Source organism: Mesoplodon bidens (genome assembly GCF_964165515.1).
Source record: "Mesoplodon bidens genome assembly, chromosome: 3".
In the NCBI taxonomy this organism is placed as follows: Eukaryota; Metazoa; Chordata; class Mammalia; order Artiodactyla; family Ziphiidae; genus Mesoplodon; species Mesoplodon bidens.
In genome coordinates this window covers 1,258,358-1,280,447 of record NC_138178.1, presented here as the reverse complement: position 1 = coordinate 1,280,447, position 22,090 = coordinate 1,258,358, and the positions used below count along the sequence as shown (strand labels likewise).

Below are 22,090 nucleotides of genomic sequence, written 5' to 3'. Positions count from 1 at the left end.
GAATTCACTGATTTCAAAGTGTTTCCAAGAGTATAAATTTCAATCCTTCACTGTTCTATTTATTTCCTAATGAATTCCTGAGTTCCTAGTTAACTGGTATTTGGAAGAAATGGGGTGAATAAAGAATAAGAGGAGGGCAAGCAAGGGAACAGGCCACTTCAGAATCATGGGACTTGCACGACGCGCTCCCTGACATGAGAAAGCAGAAGGGGCAAGAAGTCTTTCAACCTTCAGGCTACAAAATGACTGTCATTTGATCTAAAGCTTGGAAGAGGCGGTGAGGGTGGAAATTTCACCAACTGGCCATTTTGATCCATTCTCTTCTCTTAGGTTTGGAGAGTTAGGCCCCAGAATTCTTTGGCTCTCTCAAAAATGGACACACATAAAACTTAATACCTTTTACAAATTGTAAGTCATGCGTGCAAGAATTGTCAATCTCAAAAAGCACAATACGAATGCCATTTATTAAAACGCATATTTATTCCATAGCCTAATTTGTTTGGGGCTGTGGTCCACTAGTTACTAAATAACCTAGGTTTTCATTTTTAGACTAGTCATTTCAACTCAGATTCTTCCATCAACTGGGCGACTGCACCTGTCTTCTTAAGGGACCCAAATTATACTGATCATAAAATATCCCAGAAAAAAATGCAAAAAATCCTTTAACATTCGTAAAAGAAAACCCCACATGTACTCAAATATGCAGGCTATAGGTTAATTTTTAAGCAAAAGTTTCAAATATACAAAAGTATTGAGCAAAGAACCTACAAATTATTCTCACATTTAAGATAGCAAAGACCCATCTGGGGGGGAAAAGTAAACAAATGTGGCATGGGCTTAAATTCAGGCTGGGCTATATTGCCGAAGTCCTGCAGGAGTGGAAACACTGTTATATAGTGTGTTAGTGGCTAAAATCAAGTCTATTTGATTATATTAATAAAAGAATCATTTGGGGAGGAAATTGTTATTTAAATCTCGATATATAACGTTCACTCTTGAAAATCTTTCTAAAGATTGAGAAGTAAAAAAAAAATAACACTGTGTGGAAGGAAGGCTTAAAAACTAGGAACATGGTGCAATCATGTTTGGCTAATTTGGGGTCCAAAATATTTAATTAGGTTTGAGACAGAATAAACTGATGAATTAAGAAGTAAAAATAGACAGTGACTAACTTTACCAAACAAAAAGTTTCATTTAGTAAGCTTTTTTTCCTTTTTTGATTGGAGGTAGACACATTTAAAAACGTATTCCAGAGCACCTAGATCAAGTTGATAAATACCACTCTTTGCTAAGGCAACTTCAGAAATTGATCGGTGATATCTGACCTGGTATAAATAAGTTTCTGATTTCTATTAGATGAAAGTTAAAAAAAACAGCATTATCCTAACAAAACATTGTGGGTAAGACACTGAATGATGGGCAATACACATTTAGAAACTCTCCACACTGTAAGAAAATGACACACGTGCCATGTAAGAAAAAACGAGATTTTGGTCTTGTTTAAAAAAAAATAAAAATAAAAAAGTTAAGCCAAAATCTATAGTTGAGATCCTACTCTGGGCAATGATAGGTCTTCATTTGTATAATTAACATGTAGTTCCTTACCTTTCCTGCTTAGTTTTTAATTTATGACAAGACACCGCTAAATTTCAGACAAAATATATATATATATACATATATATATATATATTTTTAAATCTCTATGATAAATCAAGATGTAGGAGCTTACATAGAGCACACTTTCTTTTATTTAGGTACTTGATTCCAGCTCCCTCTGGATGCAAATAACCCTGGTAACAGTGTACAGAGTCTTCTCTTTGCTTTTTATACTTTTAAAGCAAATAATACATTTTGACTGTATTTAAGTCTGTGCAAATAATCCTTCAGAAGAAATATCCAAGATTCTGTTTGCAGAGGTCATTCTATCTCTCGAAGGTCATGACACGAGTTTGTTTCTCTTTAGATAAAGTGCTCCTGTCCAGCAGAACTCAAAGGGTCCCAGAAGTCCAGTTCCGTGAGACCCCGTCATACGAACTCCAGCTTCCCGTGCCCACTGTACATGCCCCAGTGCACAAGCGACAGGATCCGGTCGTGGCTGAGATCAGCCTGTCTCGTCTTGTCGCAGGTCAGACAGCAGTTCTCATGGCCGGTCACGGGCACCATGCACTCCAAGTCTAGCTTTGCCACCTGCCCCTTTTTGGAGTGGTGCCCGTGAAAGCTGTAGTGCAAACGGGACAGCATCTGCTGCCGCTGGTCCTGTAGCCTCTTGCTCTCGCTCCGCAGCATCCTCAAGGCCAACATAATGAGCAACACGAGGATCAGCCCCCCAGCGATGGGAACGGCGATCACCGCCGCCCGGAACCACAGCTCTCGGGAGGACGTCAGCTCCTGCACCTTGGTGATGAGGTTTCTGCTCCCGTCATGCTGATACCTGTTCCCTTGTCCTAAAGGAACACAAGCAAAATGATCAAGCCCTCCTGGAGACCTTCGCGAGCAGCCCTCTGTTTTCAGCGTGGCACCCCATTAAAGAGAAGCTTACAGTTCAATCAATATTTAGAACAGAAATGTCGCCAGTGTGGCGGAGAAGCTTCCAAAAACATTTGTTTACAAACTGTCATTACTGATTAGTAATGGTCTCTTAGTGGCTTCAAAATGTTGGAAAAACAGGCAAAACCTATTATGCAGACAGACATCTAACGCTCACGCAGACACGAAAGCTACCCAGTAGAGATGCCCCTTTGCACCCAGCCGTGCTTCTCCCTCCGCTGTCCCTAATTACATTAACAGCAAACTCAGGAGCAGGCAGGCAAAGTCATGGCTGTCGCCAGCCTAGAGACCAGGCAAGGGCTGGGTCAGACGGCTTCTCCGTACCTGAGGCCTCCCCCTTCGGAGGGGCGAGGACGGCCTGCAGCCCCCTGTAATTGCACATGTCCTCGTGACAGCACTCCAGCGTGGGCGCAGGGCTGCCAGAGCGGTTGTGGGCCTGTCTGGCTTGGCAGACATCTGCTGTGCTTGAGAGAGAGTCCAGGCAGCCATGCGTGAGAGGGGAATGTGTGTTCTGAGGATCAAGAAGTCTGGAGAAGCAGGCGCTCAGCTCAGATTTACACATGTAACCAGTAGCCACGCAGTGGGCGGCATCGCAGTAGCATCTGATTTCACCTGAAAACAAGGGGAAACTGCATCAAACTGCTTCAGAGACCAGATAAGGCATCCACTTAAGCAACTGCTAAACCCCCAATCTCAAAGACACTCACTTTAGAGAATATTCAGCTGAGGGCTTCGAGGGCAGTCCACGTGGACAGGGAAAGCCCTTTGTGCAAGCCGGTGCTTGAACCCCAAGCCAGGGAAACATCATCTTAGAAATGTATTAATCCACGTAGCAGAGAAAAGTTCAATTTAGGATAAGTTAGCAAATAATGAAACATAACACTTTTGTTTCTGAAGCAAAATAATCATCCCCATAATTTCTCCTACCGTAAGGTAAATTACATTATTTACTCATTTAATCCTACGTGACCGTGCAACATGAAATGCTACGCTTTTAGATTCTCTCAGTGTTAAGTATTTGATCGCAGCTGCTGAATTGGTTACTACCTCAAAGGGCTGCACCTAGATGTAAGAGCTTTAGCTAACACCTCATAAAGCTACTAACTAGAAACACAGCAATCTAGAAGTTGCTCCGGTCAGGGGGTCTGAAAACTATGAAACTGGGTAGCTATTTGCAGCCTCTCTAGAAAAGGCAAACTTTGCCTATAAAGATCTATGCATGCAGGGGAGCTTTTAGTCAGTATATTGTAAAACAGGAACTAGGCAGTTTACAATTAGTGGTTTGCTTGCCAAAGTCAATTTCTTTCAGCCCAAATGGAAAGTCATAAAACTGGGAGCAGGGAGGAGGGGGTAAAACTGCAAGGCTCACTCCCCCCCACCCTAGACTCCCCAGTTTTATGTGTAATTCAACATGGGATCTAAAAGGGGAAACATTGAAACTGAAAAGCCTCTGCTGGTTGAATGAAAAATCCTTAAGGAAACCTCAAATTCTTCTACAGGAAGTGATTAAAAGTTTCCTTTATAAAACTTAGTTTGTGAGTTGCAAGTCACAGCGCAAGATCTGAGGCTTCCACGTCAACTTCTCCTTGAAATTATCTGGCTCTGGGAGCGCTCGCTCACACGCTATGTGACCCGGTGGACCGCAGCCACTGTCACCTGCCACGGCTGAAGCTGCTGTGAACTGAACTCGGGTACACACCTCTCCCCAGCTTCCTCCTCTTAAGTTCGGCCCGGTTACAGAAACCGCCGCCCTGAAATTGAACACCAACAGCAACACGGGGCACGACCGCTTTACAAACCTCTTCCCAGCCTCGCCTTTCTTCCTCCCTCCTCCCGGGAATGCCTGAGTAAGAGGTCTAGTTTAACTATCTGTCCAAATTCCAGGCCACCGGAGCGAACGCTCAGCTTTCACCAGCATCTGCTAATGCTTCAGGTCTAAAAACCCAGCCAACTAAACACAGATCTTTGGCAACCTGAGTGCCACCACGCAAAGCCGGAGGTCTTGCTCCTGTCCTGTCTTGCTGCCGTCCTGGTCTGGGCCCAGGTCCCTTCCCCAGTAAGTAGGACCTTCCAGTCAGAAGCCTGCTTCGCAGAAGCTCTTTACTCCTCTTTCCAAGCTTCTCGCTCTTTCGCATAAAGCTCACTGGTCCTAAGTGGTGATGACTGCAGATCCCTAAGTCTGACAATTTCCACATACAGATTGAAAGTAGACATAAAACAGATTAAAAGTCAGTTTTGATCCCAGTCACTTCAGACCTCGTGCAGAAAAAGAGCTGAATACAAGTAGAGTGCTGCTTCAATGTTTACGAGAGCCTATTTGAAAGACTACGTTTTCAGTGACCTAAAACAGTCTCATAAAATTTTGACAGGTAACTAGGAAAGCTCTAACAACTTTTTTTTTTAAATTGGAGCCACATTTGAGCAAGTTGAATGGACTTTTGTGTTACTGTATTAAAACTCTATTTCTGCCGTTTCATAAAGTTTCTTCCTGTGGCACGTGGAAGGCCAGGAGGGGACTGGTATTTTGAAACAGGGAACAATGCTCTTCTGTCTGCCCCCCTTTCTAGTTACTGTATGTGGTGATTAAACAAAAATGTCTGCTTCAGTCCGGGCGGCTACAGGAGAGACTGCGGGCTTCTTCCAAAGCTTTTGAAGTCCCCAGCAGTCAGAAACCTCTGATCCCCTAATTATATCATTATCAGGCACATAGTTTCGGTATCTGCGACTTATGTCAGCCCCAGTCCGGCCCCGTTCGGCCGGCCTTTGATAGGGCCAGGAGGCTCCCCTCTGCACCCCGCGAGGGCTGTTATTTAGGGTTGATTACAGCCTTCCTTGCAAAGTAAATAAATACTGTAGCACATCATCCTCGCTGGCCTGGCTTATCCTTCAACCTCATGCCTGCTACATGGCAATTAGAGGAAAGGGGGCGTGGGATGCGGGGTGGAAAAAGCTAAAAATGCTTCCTATTTTCTAAAAAAGTATCTGTTCGCAGAGCAAACAGCAGGGAGAGTTCCTGGCGAGGGAGGCTGGGGGACCTTGAAACCCAGAGGCAGATGTTTGGGTTATTTCGACCTAAACGGCGAAAGCCTGCAGGGAAAAAAAGAAACTGACCACTGCTTTTTTTTTTTTTTTTTTTTGAGTAGCGTTTATAAAATATGAGGTGAGTGGGAAACACGACCGCTGACAGAGCCCACACCTCCTAACCCGAGAAGCAACACAGCCCACACTCCCGCACACACGCACACCCCTCGGACGGCACACACGCTCGCGGGCTCACAGGCACCCTCGCTCGGAGACACACACACGGACAGAGAGACACTGCAATACAGACACGCACTCGCAGCAGAGACACACTCAAATACAGAGCGGCGCAGACCACCGAGACACACACTCACGACGGAGACGCGCACACGCGGGCACAGGGCGACGGGGGCGGGGTCCGCCGGCCCTCCCGGCCGCCTCCGCCCCACATTGGGGCCCCGCTCCCCGGTTGCAGCGCTCGGAAGTTCACGACGGGCCGACCTGCACAAACACTGACAACCACTCGCCCGCAGGCTGTCACTCCACCTCCGCGCGTCGGGCCCGGGACACCCGGGGGCGGCCGCGAAGCCACCGCCGCGACTTCTAAGGACGGGCAACTTGTCGCGACCTGCGGGCCCCGCGCGGGAGGCCACCTCTCCCGCCGCTAACAAAGCCCTGGCGGCGGGCGCCCCGGGACCCCGCGGCCCTCCCCGGGGAGCGCGCGCCCCGCCGGCTGGCCGGCGGGCACCCACCTTTGGTGAGCAGCACGGCCATGGCGCAGAGCTCGAGCTGCAGCCAGATGAAGATGTAGCTGGAGTGGCGATCCATGGACGCCCCCCACGGCCGCGGTGCCCCCGCCGGCTCCCGGAGCCGCGGCGCAGCTGCAGCCTACGGCTCCCGGCGCGCGCAGGGCATGGGTGCTGCCCGGGGCGCGGGGCCGGGCCGCGGCCGGAGCATGGAGCGCGGCTGGAGGGCGAGCGGGGCAGGGTCCGACTCCGCAGGGCGCGCTCCTCCGCTCCGCCCGCTCGGCGCGACGGTCGGGGTGGGCGCCTGGCTCCGCTCCCCGCGTTCGGCCGGCCACTCGGCGAAGGCGCGAGCGCCGGAGCGCGCAGACACCGCCCGCCGCGAGCTGCCGCCTGCACCCGCCCGGATCAGGCCGGCTCCTCGCCGTAAATAGCGCCCCGCGCTGGGAGCCGGCCGGCACCGCCCCGCCCCGCCCCTCCCCGCCCCGGCCGCGCCGGCGCCATCCGATTGGTCGCCGGGCTCCAGCCGCTCCTCCCGCAGCCGGGGGGCAGGGCCGGGCGCGGGCTGAGGGCGCTGCCCCGCGGCTCCGAGCCGCGCCGGCGTCTGGGCTGCGGAGGGCGCCGGCTGTCTCCCGCGCTCCCCCTCGCGGAGGCCGCGCGCCCGTGACCTTCGGGAGCGGCGGGTTGAGCCAGGCCTCAGGCCCTGCCTCGGGCCCCCGCCTCCGTGACCCTCACCGCGCTGCCTCGGGCCGGCGTGCGCCAGTGCGTGGCTTCCTTTTCGTTCCCCGAAACTCGCGAGTGACCCGCGTGGCCGCCTTCGGACCCCTCCAGCCGCGCGGCGCGCCTCGGGCGCTCGGGGGAGCGGGGGCGGCCCCCGGAGTGGGCCCCGTGGGCCGGCGCGCGCCCGGGAGGGCGTCCGGGCGGCGGGGCGGGAAGGGGGCGCGTTCAGACCTCCCCCCGGCCCCTCCGCGCGTCCGCCCCGCCGAGTGATCAATAAGGCCCAGACAGACAGGCTGTCGATCTGCAGGGGCCGCCGAGTTCTCCCGGGTAGACGGGACGAGTAGCCAGCCACAGACACTTAACGAGAATTAGCAAATCCAAAAGCGCCCGGCGCCAGCGAGACGACACTGGCCGAGACTGACGCTCAATTAACCACCCCCCCACCCACCCCCGAGCAGTCGCAGGCAAACACACCGGCTGACCCTGATCAGTACCAGCCCCGCGGGGAGCGCCCTTCTGAGATGCTAATTCACTTACTAGGACTTGGGGGGCTGCCCGCCACAAAGTGCCCAAAGGCGGTCCTGGGAGGGTTGCTGTTGTTTTTCTATTTTTTGTGGAGAGGAAATTCAGTTTAAAACTCTTATCTGAGGGAAGCTCTTTTCTCCCCTCCCCACCAAACCTGGGGTTAACAAAAGTCAACCATTTGCAAAATTTCCTTTTAGGATCAGCCAGCTTTTTGCGACCTGATAAAATGTCAAGGGGTGGGGCGAGGGGGAAAGGCGTATTTAATGCTAAGGCAGGAGAAGCAGTCAAACCCTTGAGCACTAAAGAGTGCAGAAATTAAGACCAAGAAGAAAAAAAAATATATATATATATATAGTATACATATATTTTTGTGTGTGTATATGTATACACACACATACATATATATGTCTCGACTGAAAATCAAGGCCAACCTTGTAAATTAATGTTGTTAAGTCCACAGAGCTGCAGGATGTAGTTATTGAAATTGCCTTTGAAAAATAACGTGTATATGCAGAAAAAATAAAATAATTTCATAAACTGATGTTCTGCCCATTACCTCACTGGATCAAAATTGCATCTAAAAGGAGAGGAGCGCCAGCCCAGCAGAAGTTTTAAGAGGCAGTTAAACTGGTTAGGGCACCAGGTAAGCAGCAGCGGGCGTTTCTTAAGTGGGGGGCTGCCCAGCAGGTCCTGAGGGGAGGTTCGCTTGGTACTTCCTGACACGTGAGTATTTGACAAGTTAACAGCTCTAAGGGGTTTATGCAGACAATACTTGTGCTGTAATGACACTCTCTCTTTTAACTCTAGACAGTCCATTATTAGCCAACAGGAAACTTTTCGAGCATATTCATTCAACTATTTTGGAGCACCCACTGTAGGCCAGGCTCACAGCTTGCGGGGTCCAAAAGATGCCAGAACCTAAATAGTAAATCACAAACAAGGGATGATAGAGATTATGTGCACAGTTATGATGCATAAAGACAGCAGAGGTAACTAGCCGAGGAATGGAAACAAGTCCAGAAGGTCTGCTGGAAGCAGGGACATCCGCCATGACGCCTGAAGAATGAAAGAACTGGGAGGGGACCATTACAACCACAGAGGACCACAGGAACTTAGGCGTGCAATTCATTGATCGCAAGGGGGCATATGGGTGGTAAGTAGGAGATGGGTAGTTCGGACTACAAGCAATTCTCTGTTGCTGGAGCATAGATGTGAAGCAAAGAGTGGGCAGAGATGCACCAGAAAATAACCATATCTACCTGTGATGCAGGTAAAAATGCCTGTTTAATGGAAGAGGGTCTGGGGGATGCGTTGATGAAAGTCGGATTGTAGTAAACACTTTGAATGCCTTCCCAGCTCCCTTCAGAGAACATCCCCTTTCGTCCCCTAGGCACGTCCCCTAGGGCACTGTGCCCCTCTGGCCACAGCTAGTCACATGACCCCAGTTGGACCAATTAGGTTCTCTCTTCAGGGTCTTTAGACTGAGGTGCTGGTCAATCTCTAGAGGTCACTTCACGAGAGACAAACAAATTCAGAGTCCACCTGTCTGTAAAGCAAGAAGAGGACAGAGATGTGCAGGGTGGCAAAGATGTAAGTCCAGATGGATTCCCAGTCCTTGGCTTAACTTCCCGTCCTTAAGTTCCATCTCAGGGTTAACTCAGGCTCTTCGATAAGGTCCTCTTGTTACTTAAGGTTCTTTTACTTTCAACCCAAAGGGTTCATACTCTGATACTTACATTTTACTGAATTAACATCAGCTGTTGTTATTCCAGGATGTGTACTTTTTTTGTTCCAAATACAATTCAGAATAAGAACATCATGATCAGACAGTGATTCCGCCTCTTTTGTTTTCGTTATTAGTTTAATGGGCAGGCATTTTAAATGGCTAAAAATTCATTTTAAGAGAAACAAGTCTGCACTTTATCTAAGGGTTTTGGAGCAGACATGGACTTTTCAACTAAGTGAACAAGAGTGTTTGAATCAATATGGAAAATCAAAATTGGTTTAGGGATAATATGTCAACTATGAGGCCATATCAATAGTTGGAAGAATAAGCAACCATTTTAATTCAATTTAAGGCTCAAGGAAATTTGCTTCTCTACAGAATTTTACTTGTGTTTTGTATGTAATTTGGTTATTACTTTCCCACAGGTAGGTTGATAAGTAGAGGGGAAAATAGTAAAATCTAGTGGGATTTTTTTTTAAATTTAAATCAACAAATGAAATCAATGAACAACTTCTTTTTACTCTTATGAAGGAAATTGTGAAAATATAAGCTGGGAACCAGCTATCTATACCCAAGAACAGAAAGCTGATTTTAGACCTAAAACCCGAAATAATTAAACATTATAATAGTTTTATTTTATTACCTTTGAACAGTGTTCTAGATATGATGTATATGAACATATATATACTATATAATCACAACATGCCACTATGATGCATTTTCATGGTTGTCCTATACACAGAAAAACTCTAAATTTTATTTTTCTTATAAATAGGATAAAAAAATACCTCAAGGGTTTTTATGTCCCAAGTCATTTTGTTAACAAAGCTGTAAATACTCCAGCAATCTCTGCTTACCCAAATAATGACATTGTTCCCCAAAATGATATGTGATACCCCATTTCAGCAATTCCTCTCTCCACGACACAGATGAAAAATAACTCGGTACTTTTGTTCAGAAGCAGTTGTGTTCAAGTTCCCGGCTAGCATACAAACTATTGCAGTCTAGAGATAGAATCTAACATTTCTCCCTGTTATACAAATCTTCTACCAACCAACAATCCACAGAGGTTAGATAACACTTTGAATTCCCAGGAGCAGTTTTGGTTTTTTTTGGGGGGGGTGGGGTTTGTTTTGTTTTGTTTTTGCGGTACGCGGGCCTCTCACTGCTGTGGCCTCTCCTACTGTGAAGCACACGCTCCGGACGCGCAGGCTCAGCGGCCATGGCTCACGGGCCCAGCCGCTCCGCAGCATGTGGGATCTTCCCGGACCGGGGCACAAACCCGTGTCCCCTGCATCGGCAGGCAGACTCTCAACCACTGCGCCACCAGGGAAGCCCCTGTTTTTGTTTTTTTAAGTCATTTGTTCTCAGAAGTTAGGAGTGCAGAGCTAAAATTTACTTTCTTTGGAATATGGTCAAAGGTGAGAGATTAGCCCAGCCCAAAGGAATGAGTGTCTAGTGAAGTTTTTTCTTTTCTTTTTTCCTCCAAAATGGAAAAGGAGATAAAGGACAGAGTGCAGAGTCCAGGACGTAGTGTGATAGGACCAAGAAAAAAAGGGGGAGACCGAAGCCCACATTCCCAAATGCCCATCCTCCTACAGACCAGCAAAAATGCTACTGAGTTTTACAAATACCACAGAGTATCTATTGTGTTGAGAATTTTTAAAGCAACTAAGTTTAGAATACAGTAAGAAATGGATTAAAAGAACATCATGAACTTAACAATGGACACTATTTATAATCAAATAGTATCAAATATATTCTGTGTGATCCTTGATATAGCCTTTGTTCTATTGATTTATGTTCATGTAACGTCCAATTAAGCCAGTAGAACTTTTAGAAATTATTCAATGATTTCTGCTAGTTTTGCCTATCTGATATCAAATAACGAGGTTGATTCCTTTTGTTCTTTTAACTAAAATGGTAAATTAATCTTTTAAAGCAGAGAAATTACCTTAAATTCCTGCTTAAAGGAACATCCTTGACCCAGAATGCTGTTCAGATTCCAGCAACGAATAGTATTTGGCGTTCTATCTCCTTAGCTGGCAATACTTGTCTTTTTTTGGATTTTTTTTTTAATGTTCATGTACAAACCATTAAAATTAAAAGTTTTGATATTTTCATTAGACAATCAAACATTTAGGCTCTTGCTTGACGCTGGCTGAAACCTTGCATCCTGGCCCACCGCCCAAAACCGGCCTGTGTTTCCACTGCTCTACCTTTATCCAGGCTTACCCGGGGGGTCTATGTTCCAAGACCTTCAGTGAATGCCCGAAACCTCAGGTAGCACTGAACCCAATATATACTATGGGTTTTCTTCCTATTCATACATACCTACAAAAAGTTTTAATGTATAATTTAGGCACCGTAAGAGAATATCTGAATTGCCAGGATCACTCTTCTTGCCCTTTGGGGCCGTTATTAAGTAAAATAAGGGTCACTTGAACACAAGCACTGCGGCCGCAACAGCCCATCTGATAACTGAGAGGGCTACTAAGTAACTAAGGGATAGGACACAGGGAACAAGGGGATGATTCACATCCCGGGTGGGACGGCGCTGGACACCACGAGATTTCATCACACTGCTCAGAATGGCATGCAATGTAAAACTTATGAATTGTTTATTTCTGGAATTTTCCATTTAATATTTTTGGACAATTCACCAGGTAACTGAAACCTCAGATATCAGAATTGCAGAAAAGGGGGGCTGCTGTAATGACTTCTCTTCAATCCATTCTATTCTAACACTGGATCTTCCGAACTGAAATCTCATTAACGGAACAGAATGAGGGCTTTTGCAGTGGAACTTTGAAATTACTGATATTTGCCATCATGTTGCTGTCCCTGCCACTGTTTTTATTTCGCAACAGTGTCTGAGGAAATAATTAGCTATACAGTATTTGTTTTGCCGTTTACAAAGTATCAAGATGCACATTCAATTTGATGTATGTGTTCAACCCATGAAATGAAATGCCATCCAAATGAGCATATCTTCTAATATTTAATGCACTTCAGTGAAATGTTTCCTGTGGGCAGAAGTCATGAAGAGAGCTGCAGGGCTGCACTGAGATCATCACTGAACAGTTCTTGTTTTTAGCCTTGATATTAAGGGAAGGACTTACATGCATTTTCCCCCATATTCGATAACCTTCCTTTGTTCCATTTGGTCACCTAACACATAAGCTCCTTTTCTGCTGTGAATTTGTTTAAACACAAGTAACCCTTCACTGGCCCATTCATAGTTTGGTGTCACTTACCTACATTTTTAGCCTATCATTTCAAAGATATCATTTAAAATACGCACATTTATAGCTCACTCAAACTTGTTTAATTAAAAGAATGAGAGACCCACTTGAGATGACTTCATTTAGGAGGGGTTTCTTGGGAGGATACAATAGGCTTATTGTAAGGATACAGCCAGTTGGTAATTTACAAGCATTACTTATCTTCCCGCGAAGCCAGTATCCCTGAAACCGGAAACTAGAACACTTGGGTCTCATTTTCCCAGGGTTCTCTTTGCTTCTCACCTCTCTACCAAACAGCTGGCACACTTTCCCTACTTCTAGTTTTTGCTCTTCATAACTTCTGCTTGCTTTTATACAATCATAAGCCCCCATTACACAGGTTGCTGTTCAGCTTAGGGAGAGATCATCTCAAAATGCTCAGTTTAGGGTCCGATCCGCTAGGGCAGGGTCCTGGCTGATATAAAACACGACTGCTGCCCGTCATCAAGGTCGTGGACCAGGAAGACCAGAAGGTGTGGGCAGGCCAGCACCATAAGGCATTTATATATATGGCATATATATGATACACACATAAAAACAAGGTTATCATTTAACTCGACTTTTTATTTTTTATCTTTATTTATTTTTTGTTATTGTTAGAATTAGGCTTGAAATAAAGATTCACACATTGTAATTGATTGATATGTCCCTATAACTCTTTACATTTATCGGTTCCACCTCCCCTCTGTCTTTTCTTTTTTCTCTGCTGGTTACTTATGGAAACAATCGGATCATTTGTCCTACAGGGTTTTCTGTGGTCTAAAATGTGCTGATTGCATCTCCATGGTGTCACTTAACACGTTCCTCCTTCCTGCTATTATTTCCTGTGAATTGGTTGTTAGATCAAAAGTCTCCATCAGATTCAGACTCAGTTGGTAAGACTACCTCCCAGATGATGATTGTACCTCTCTCAGAAGTTCATTCTGTCTCTTTGCCTCTGTTTGTGTGATGTGAAGTTATACATAATCATTGCCTACATCCATTATTTCAGTGGGGAATGCAAAACCGTGATATTCTATTATTTTATGTTCATTTATTAGCTGGAACACTTCTATAAAGAGAAACTTTCCCCTCATCATTAACTCGTCTTTTTAATCAGAAAAGTATTAGTGAGTGGAATTAAGATCATTCCTTTAAATTATCAATTTAGTGTGAGTTTATCACTTGAGTGTTTGCTGTCATCAGGATTTTAGTTCCCCGACCGGGGGCTGAACCCGGGCCCCGGCAGTGAAAGCACTGAGTCCTAACCACTGGACCACCAGGGAATTCCCTCATCAAAAATAAACTTAAGGGACTTCCCTGGCAGTCCAGTGGTTAAGACTCTGCACTGCCACTGCAGGGGGCATGGGTTTGATCCCTTGTCAGGGAACGAAGATCCCATACGCTGCACGGCACAAGACAAATTGGTGGGCTAACTTATCATTACACAAGAAACATAGCTGCTCCCAGGAGCCACAATTCATGCCTCTGGTCTTCTGGGAAAGACAAGAAGAATCTTCCACCTTAGCATAGGACTCCTTTGGATTACCCGTCTCCAGTTCAACCGCATTTTTCAAAAAAGTCTGATGCTGCTTCCGCACTGTCAGAAGGAAGCATTTCCCAGTAAAACCCTGATTGATTACGGATGTACTTGCCACGAACGACTCACGAGCCACACGCTCTTTTTTATGGATGATCAGTAAGATTACTGAAGAGCCTCCTGCCCTCAAAACGCTTTCAACCCTGCCATCCTTCTTTTAGGTGACTGTCTAACAAATGTTTGGAGAAACTGGGGGGTGAGGGGAGAGGGGGTGCTGATATGCTGACGTTCCTTTTTCCCTAATCCTTCAAGTCATCCCCGGAAGTCCTGCAACTTTTCTGGAAATAGGTGAGTTCAGGCCCTTGATAGATGCAGATAATGCAGAGAAAAGAGCCTATGTTTTCATATTTTCGTCTCGAGATGTAACCAAAGCCCTTTCAGGTCTAAAATCTTTTCGTTTCCATCACGCACCCAGGAGCCCAGCAAGACAAGGGAGATAAGGGGGCGGGGGGCGGGGGGCGGGTGGTAGCCGCGGAGGGGGCGGGGGGGGGGCATCTTCCATCTTGACAGATCCAGGAAGTTTCGGGAGCGTTAACCCCAGGCTCTGCACACTTGTACTGGCTCCCGGTTTACCGGAAGCGGAGGAGTACCTGCAGATATCAGTGTGAGCAGAAACTAAATGCTCATGCAGGTTCCTCTGAGTTTCCGTTGCAAGTAGAAAAAAGTAGCAGCAGCATCGCCGTGTGCGCCCGTCGGTGGGACGCTAGTGTCTGTTCTAGGGAGGTCTCGGGCCGCAGGGGGTCGGACAAGAAAAGATGGACGAGGGGAGGGCGAGGCTGGGGAGGGCGGGTGGGCCCGGGGAGGGCGCGAGATCCCCGGGGGAAGCGAACGCGGAGAGCCCCGCATCCTCATCCAAGGTACCGGCGCCGAGGCCACGAGCAGCTCCGCAGCTTCGCGCGGCTCTGCAGGGACCCGGCGCCCCGCACCAGCACCGGTCCTCCCGCGGCCTCGAGCGCAGCGCCCCTGCGGCCCCGCGGCCGCTCGCCTGCCGGCTCCGGCCAGCTGTCCTCGGCCGCCCCGCCCCTCCCCGCCGCCTCCCCCCCGGGCTCTTCCCGAAGTAAACAAGCGGCGGGCAGACTCTCCTGGTCTGGACAGATCCCCCCAGGCTAGAGTCTGCAGGGATGGGCGATGCGACCCTTGTGCCGTGGCGCCCCATCAGGCTGGAGTTCTCAGTCCTGCCCGCACCAAAACCTCCTTCCCTGTCCCCTTTAACGCAGGGAACAGATGTGGGTCTTCAGAACAAGCCTGGTGCAGCGGGGGAGTGAGGAGGGTGGTGGATGGGATGGGAAAGGGCTGTGTTGTTGTCTAGCTCTTGGTCAAAATGGGATCTGGGAATCATTTAATTATTGCAAGCAGTGGAGGGTGATGGAATAGACATTCCTGCCTGGCACCTGCAGCTGTAGAGACGAGGCCAGGGGAGTTTACGTGTGTTTGGAAAAACCACTGTTTTATATAAATATAGTTATAAAATATATATTTTTTCCTGATTGCAAAAGTTATGCATCATTGAAGGAAACTTGGAAAACACAAAGAAGAAGTGTGAAACTTCTGTGGCCAGGGCAGGTGGCGGGGCACTGTCCCTGGTCCACGTCCCTCAGGAGCTCCCAACTCAGAGAAGAGGAGGAGGTGCTCCCTGCTCCTGGGGCTCTGCGTACATAGGGCTCCGGCCAGCAGTGTGTGGTTTGGGCCAAACGTGGACAAACCTCCCCAGGCCTGTTCTGTCATGCATCGGGTACGACCAGTAGAATGATCTCTAAGATCATTTCCAGATTCTGTGGAAGAGCCTCAAAAGTGAAATCAGGGTCCAAAATGGCGAGGGCCACCTTCTCTATCAAGTCAAATAAAGTGGAATTACTACTTTTCAAGAAATGCTTTACGAACGCCCCCAAAAAGCAGCCATCTGACCCTCTCTATCACTTAGGAGCTCTGTCCCTTAAAAACAGATGCAGATAATAGCACAGGTATTTGACAAGGCAACTTAGTGCCAGTGCCAGTTTAAAAAAGTCCACCGCCAAATTATGACTGTCCTACTGGAAGCTGCACTGATCAGACCATTCTAGAACATGAGCTTAATGCAGACGGAGCACCTTAAAAGGTCTCTGAGAAGTGATCAAGTTGGTAAAGGCACTCAGTGCCACGCTTAACAATAAATGTGAAGGGAAAACTTTCAATGATAAAAAAGGAGACTTGCTTGTATAACAGCAGAGGGCGCACCAAGGATCAGTGGGTGCCAGCAGTAAGCTGTCAGGAACACTTAAAAGTAAGGAAGACCTTGCTAGCATGATTGCTCTTGGGAGCCGGGAGGGGCGGTGGTTCCCCAGCGCTTCCCCAGAGGAAGTCCGGTGAAGGACATGTGAACCAGTGGTTGGAGCAAGAGACCCTTTAAAATCTCTTTCAACACTAAGATGCTAGAGTTACAGCCACAGGTTCTGGTTATAGATGAAACGCTGTGTCATTTTCCAGAAGTAGGGAAAATGCTGGGCCCTGGAACTCATGAAGGATTAAGAACTGAACAGTCAACTCAGACTGTGCCAAGCTGCTCCAGACCAAGGACGTCCCGCTGAGGGGATGAGTGAGGGCTGAGGTTCAGCTCCCATCCCCAGAACCACCGTGCACCCTGGGGTTTGCTCTGACTGCCTGAGAGGAGGTGCCTTTTTCTAATTCACAAAAAAAGCATAGTACGACCCAGCCCTTACTAACCTGGCAGGTCTAGTTCATCGGCAGGGAATCATAGCATGGGCTGCAAAGGGTAGGTGGACCACAGGAAGACAGCTGATAACTGGGCTGTTAAGTCAAGTTTGGGATCCACACAAGACCAAGGAGAAAATCTCAAAACCATTTCAGACTCATAGACATTCTCCCAAACCTGCATTGTGTGTTACTGAAAGGCACTTCCTTTCTCTCTGTCCTGACAGAGTCCATCTTCTTTCACTTGACAAGTGGACAGATTTAACTTTCTATGGGGACAAAGACTCAGCAGACCTTAACAAGCTTCCTCCAAAATCATTTCATATCTATAGCATAATTCGAGGCAGAGGAGGGCGGAAGGAGAGGTGGGGGAAGAGGAGGTGAGTTGGGGATCCCACATCTTTCTTCACGGTGGTGCTGTATTTTATTTTCCCAGCTTTTGCTAACACGTTATTTTTTTTTCCATTCTTTTTTTAAAATTGAAGTAGAGGTAATTTACAATGTTGTGTTAATTTCTGCTGTACAGCAAAGTGATTCACTTATACATATACACACATTCTTTTTCATATTCTTTTCCATGATGGTTTATCACAGGATATTGACTATAGTTCCCTGTGCTCTACAGTAGGACCTCGCTGTTTATCCATTCTCTATATATACTAGTTTGCATCTGCTAACCCCAAGCTCCCACTCCATCCCTCCCCCACTCGCCCTCCCCCTTGGCAGCCACAAGTCTGTCCTCTATGTCTGTGAGTCTGATTATGTTCCCTAGACAGGTTCATTTGGAACATGTTATTTTAAATTCCTGATAAGTCTGCCTTGAGATGCTCCTGGGACCGGGCCCTGCAGAACCGGGAACAGAACCGCCAAGCCCAGGCTGTGCCCTTGCTGCTGTTGAAAGCCCTGACCTCCCAGCGTCGTCCTCCCCATGCGTCACGGGCCCCTGAGGCCACAGTAGCAGCGCCGGGAACAGGGCCTCTGCCCCAAACCACCAGCTGCTCCTTTATCACACGTTTGGGTTCTTAACTGTGCATCATTCAAGCGATTTAATTGTGTTCACTCTCTAGAGAACATAAAAAATGTTTAAAAATGAAAAGGGAAGTGGAAAACCCACCAAGGTAACCCCTTATTCCTAAGCCAACACTGGAACATACACAGCCATTATCAGTTTTATTTTCCAGAGAATAAAGACGCATTGTCTTTGCAGCCCAGAGCTTTCTCCTCTTGGAGGGGACACACACTCTGGCCAGAGGGGGCAGGCCTGGGCTTGGGTCTTTCTCGCCCTCTAGTGACCAGAGGGAAGCAGCACCCACCTGGGAGGACGGCCGGCTGCCCTTTGCTGTTGACACAGAAAGCGAGGTCCTTCTAGGGGAAACTGAGACTCAGTGTTTCAACGAACGAACGTGTCTCGGTGTCATGCGGTGACCTCAGTAAGAGGCTGTGAGCGCTGTTCCCAGAAGCTTCCTAGGGCCTCGGACAGTAACGAATAAGCTCCTCTGGGCGTGAGGCCGGGGAAGCTGGTGGCAGCAGGTGAGGTGTGGCCCACGGCTGTGACCGCCGTTCTGAACAGAGCGCCCTTCCCCGTGAGGGTCTGTGTCACCCGCCGGCAGGCCAGCGCGCCTCCCAAGGAGGAGGTCATACCTGGGCCACCCTGGTTCATTCTTTGGTTTTTTTGTATTTTTGATGGAAATGCGTTTACTGAACAGAACCCCCGAGAGGCATTGCCTCTGAGACCTCTGAGACCTAAACGTGTGCATTGTTCCTACAAATCCACAAACTCTTCTGGCCAATTTCAACTTTCAAAAGCAAACAGAAAACCTCCAAACACATGAATTAAACAGAGATCCCCTCCTGTCCTGATCCACGCAACACCGAAGGAAGGTGACTGACATTCCCCGGCCCTGAGGGTGGCAGTGCGCCTCGGACGCGCCCTGGGGCCCCACGGCCCGCCCTCACGTGACCCGAGAACCTGACTCTCATTGGGGTCGAGATCAAAGCCAAGCGGCTAACAGGATCATTCAGGCTCCAACTCCACATGAGTTGCCAGTCTAGACTGATCAAATTAATCAAACAATTCCTCTGGTACTAAGTGAGAGCTACGTGAGGCCACGTCAGCCTCTTTTAAATTAAATCATGGAGATGATCGCGTCTGTCTCTGACTTTAGAGCTGAGGAAGCTGAGCGGAGGTTCACCCTCCACCCCGGGGGCTACAGCGGCTGAGGCTCCTAAGGAGACTCTAGGCTCAGGGCATCACTGTCTGGCCGTCTCAAAGGGAGAAGCTGTGACGGGCCACCACATTTCCTGTCCGCTTCTCTTTGAACCAGGGTATGGGGAGAAATTGTGAGCGTTTCTGAAAGTCCATAGCAACATTTTGGCGATACTGAAAGGCCAAATTACCTCTTGACAAAAGGAGTAATTTGAGGGAGAGGGGAAAAGGAGAAGAGAGAACTTTTGCTGCTCAGAATAGGGCTGTTTACAAGTTGATTGAATCACCGTCACACCCAGACCTCACTCACCTCCTACGAGCCTGAAGTGAGGATTTCTGGGAATGGGTTTGGGGTCGTTCCTGGATTTCAGCTTTCGTTGCAGGAACCAGCCTTCCTAGGTAGCTGTCAGTGACCGTTTTCCCTGATGCTTGATTCAATGTGCAATCTCCCTCTGCTCCGACCTTGGCCTTTTCCTGTAGAAAATGTTCCCTGACCCTGACCCTGACCTCGGCGTCATTAGGTACATAAACCAAAGCAACGAGAATCATAGCCTTCACACCAGCCAGGATGCCCGCGCCCACCAGGGAAGTGGTTTCCAGGGAAGGGACCCCTCAGGGCTCCTGACTGAGGCCCACACCTGATTTCCCTCTTGAGGAGGATGGTGGGAGCCCCACCAGTCACTCCTGGAGATGACGTCTCTTCCAGGCCACCAGGAAGGTAGCCGCGACCTCCCCTGGGGCCCCGCCCTCAGGGGACGCAGCTTCCCACCTGACCTGCTGCTCCGCGGGGTCCTTCCTCCTCTGAGTAGCAAGTGCTTGGAACTTTGTGATCTGGATGCAAGAAAGGCAGTGGGAGAAGAGCCCGGGGCTGAGCGTCACCTTGACCCCAGCTCTGGGTTTGGATCAGCCCTCACTGAGCCCCTTGGGGTAGCAGAATCCTCAGCTGCAAAATGAGCCAACCTGAAAACTGGCTTCTCGAGTCCCTTGAGGCTCTAGAATCCAGAGCCTCCCTTGTGATGCCCGCTCGTGTGGCGGAGGGTGAGTAACAGGCCGGCAAGGTGGGGTCCTTCAGGTGGAGAAAGACAGGTATCACGGGGTAGCGCTCACGCGTGCAGTCTAATTTACAAATGACACAAATGAGCTTACTTACAAGACAGAAACAGACTCGCAGATTTTGAAAACAAAGTTACCAAAGGGGAAACTTGGCAGAGAGGGATAAATTAGGAGCTTGGGATGAACACACACGCACCACTATGTATAAGATAGATCACCAACAAGGACCTGCTATAGAGCACCGGGAACTCTACTCAATCATCTGTGATGACCTATATGAGAAAAGGATCTAAAAAAGAGTGGATATATGTGTATGTATAACTGAATCACTTTGCTGTACACCTGAAACTAATGCAACATTGTAAATCAACTAGAGTCCAATAAAATTTTTAAAAAAAGAAAGAAAAAAGCGGGGCCCTTGTTCTTGGTCTCTGCAAAGCCTCCAAGACCTAGTTCACGGTTCTCAAATGTGAGCAAGTGTCGGAATCATCTGGAGGGCTTGTTAAAACAGACTGATTGGGGACTCACCTGGTGGTGCAGTGGTTAAGAATCCGCCTGCCAAGGAAGGAGACAGAGGTTTGATCCCTGGTCCGGGAATATCCCACATGCCGCGGAGCAACTAAGCCCGTGTGCCACAACTACTGAGACCACGCTCTGGAGCCTGTGAGCCACAACTGCTGAAGCCCGCACACCTAGAGCCCATGCTCTGTAGCAAGAGAAGCCACCACAATGAGAAGCCCGCGCACAGCAACGAAGACCCAACACAGCCAAAAATAAATAAATAAATATATTTCTAAAACAATTACAAAAAACAGATTGGTGGGCCCCAGGCCCAGGGCTTCTGTTCGGCGGGTCGGGAGTGGGGCCTGAGAACCCGCATCCTGACAAGCCCCCAGGTGTTGCTGATGCTCCGGATGCCGCCACACTTGGAGGACCTTCGCCCTGAGCTGCACGGGAGGCGCCAAGTACCACCCCCAGCCCCCAGCCCCAGAAGACGTGGCGAGAGACGGTTGAGGGCTTGTGCACCTGCTCCACCAGCAAGACGGAGGCTCCTCCAGATCCCCACTGAGACCTACACCTGCCGCCAGGTTGCCAGATACCCTATGACCTGTCTCCTGGCGTTAGCCTCACGGAAAAGCATGTAGTGACAACTAATAGTTATGTAACGCTTTACGGTCTCTGAAGAGTTCTGCTTTACCTCATTGGTTCATCCTGACAATCCTATGATACAGAGAGGGGAGGTATTATTATCCCCATTTTCAGAAGAGGAAACTGCAGTTCCTAGTGGTCCCGTCTTTGATCTGCATCACAAAGCTAAAAGGCAATGGAGCAGGGACCCAGGACCCACCCAAGGCTTTAGAGTCACTTTACCAAGCCACCCTTCCAGATACTCTTCTGGGTAATTGGGGCACTATTTCTAACCAAATAATTATTTCTTTGAGGTGCTAACTTGGTATCACCTTAACACAGGCAAAGCATTATTATTCACAAAGCCCTTTTCTCTGGCCCAACTGTCATAACCCAGTAGAAACCTGAGCGGGAAGCTTACTCTTGCATTAGAAGGTCAGCCACTCTAGTGAAATAGTAAGTTAATTTAGATCATATTTCAATCATCATTAGTATCAAATAGTTTTTCTGTGTTGCCCCACGTGCTAGAGAAGTGCTCCCCGGATAAGACGGCCAGAGGGAAAATTTGATACTTAGTTCTCAGTTTTGATTTTTAAAATCTCTTATCGCTTTCTGGATTCCTTTCTGTGTTCACTTAACTTGGTGAACAGCAAGTCCTCGGAGACAGTTGGCAGACGGGTGGTATAAAGTGACAGCTGCAACTGGAGGGAATGGAGGCGCCCTCCCCCGTACACACCCTTCACCATCAGTGGCAATGAACTTCCCAAGCACGTCCATCGTCCCTTCCGGGAGCACTGCCTGTGATGAGTCTTTCATGCTGAAAGCTCCAGTGCAGCCACAGGGAATGTGGACCTATTTATTAGGATAAAG

At 48.2% G+C, this 22,090-nt stretch overlaps 1 protein-coding gene across 3 annotated transcripts; it reads right to left on the bottom strand.

The window, feature by feature from the left end:
• Positions 1-476: 476 nt before the first annotated feature.
• Positions 477-19,469, bottom strand: BAMBI (BMP and activin membrane bound inhibitor). Of its 3 annotated transcripts, XM_081229186.1 has the most exons (4): positions 6,321-6,389; positions 3,255-3,355; positions 2,872-3,159; positions 477-2,444 (listed from the first exon to the last, which is right to left on the bottom strand). In XM_081229186.1, the coding sequence occupies exons 3-4, from the start codon at positions 3,107-3,109 to the stop codon at positions 2,026-2,028; spliced, it is 657 nt and encodes a 218-aa protein (XP_081085312.1). In that variant the 5' UTR covers positions 3,110-3,159; positions 3,255-3,355; positions 6,321-6,389; the 3' UTR covers positions 477-2,025. The 3 variants fall into 3 exon arrangements, with proteins under 3 accessions (XP_081085312.1, XP_081085313.1, XP_081085311.1); XM_081229187.1 differs by lacking the exons at positions 3,255-3,355; positions 6,321-6,389 and adding an exon at positions 19,350-19,469; XM_081229185.1 differs by lacking the exon at positions 3,255-3,355 and having other exon boundaries at positions 6,321-6,430.
• Positions 19,470-22,090: the final 2,621 nt, after the last annotated feature.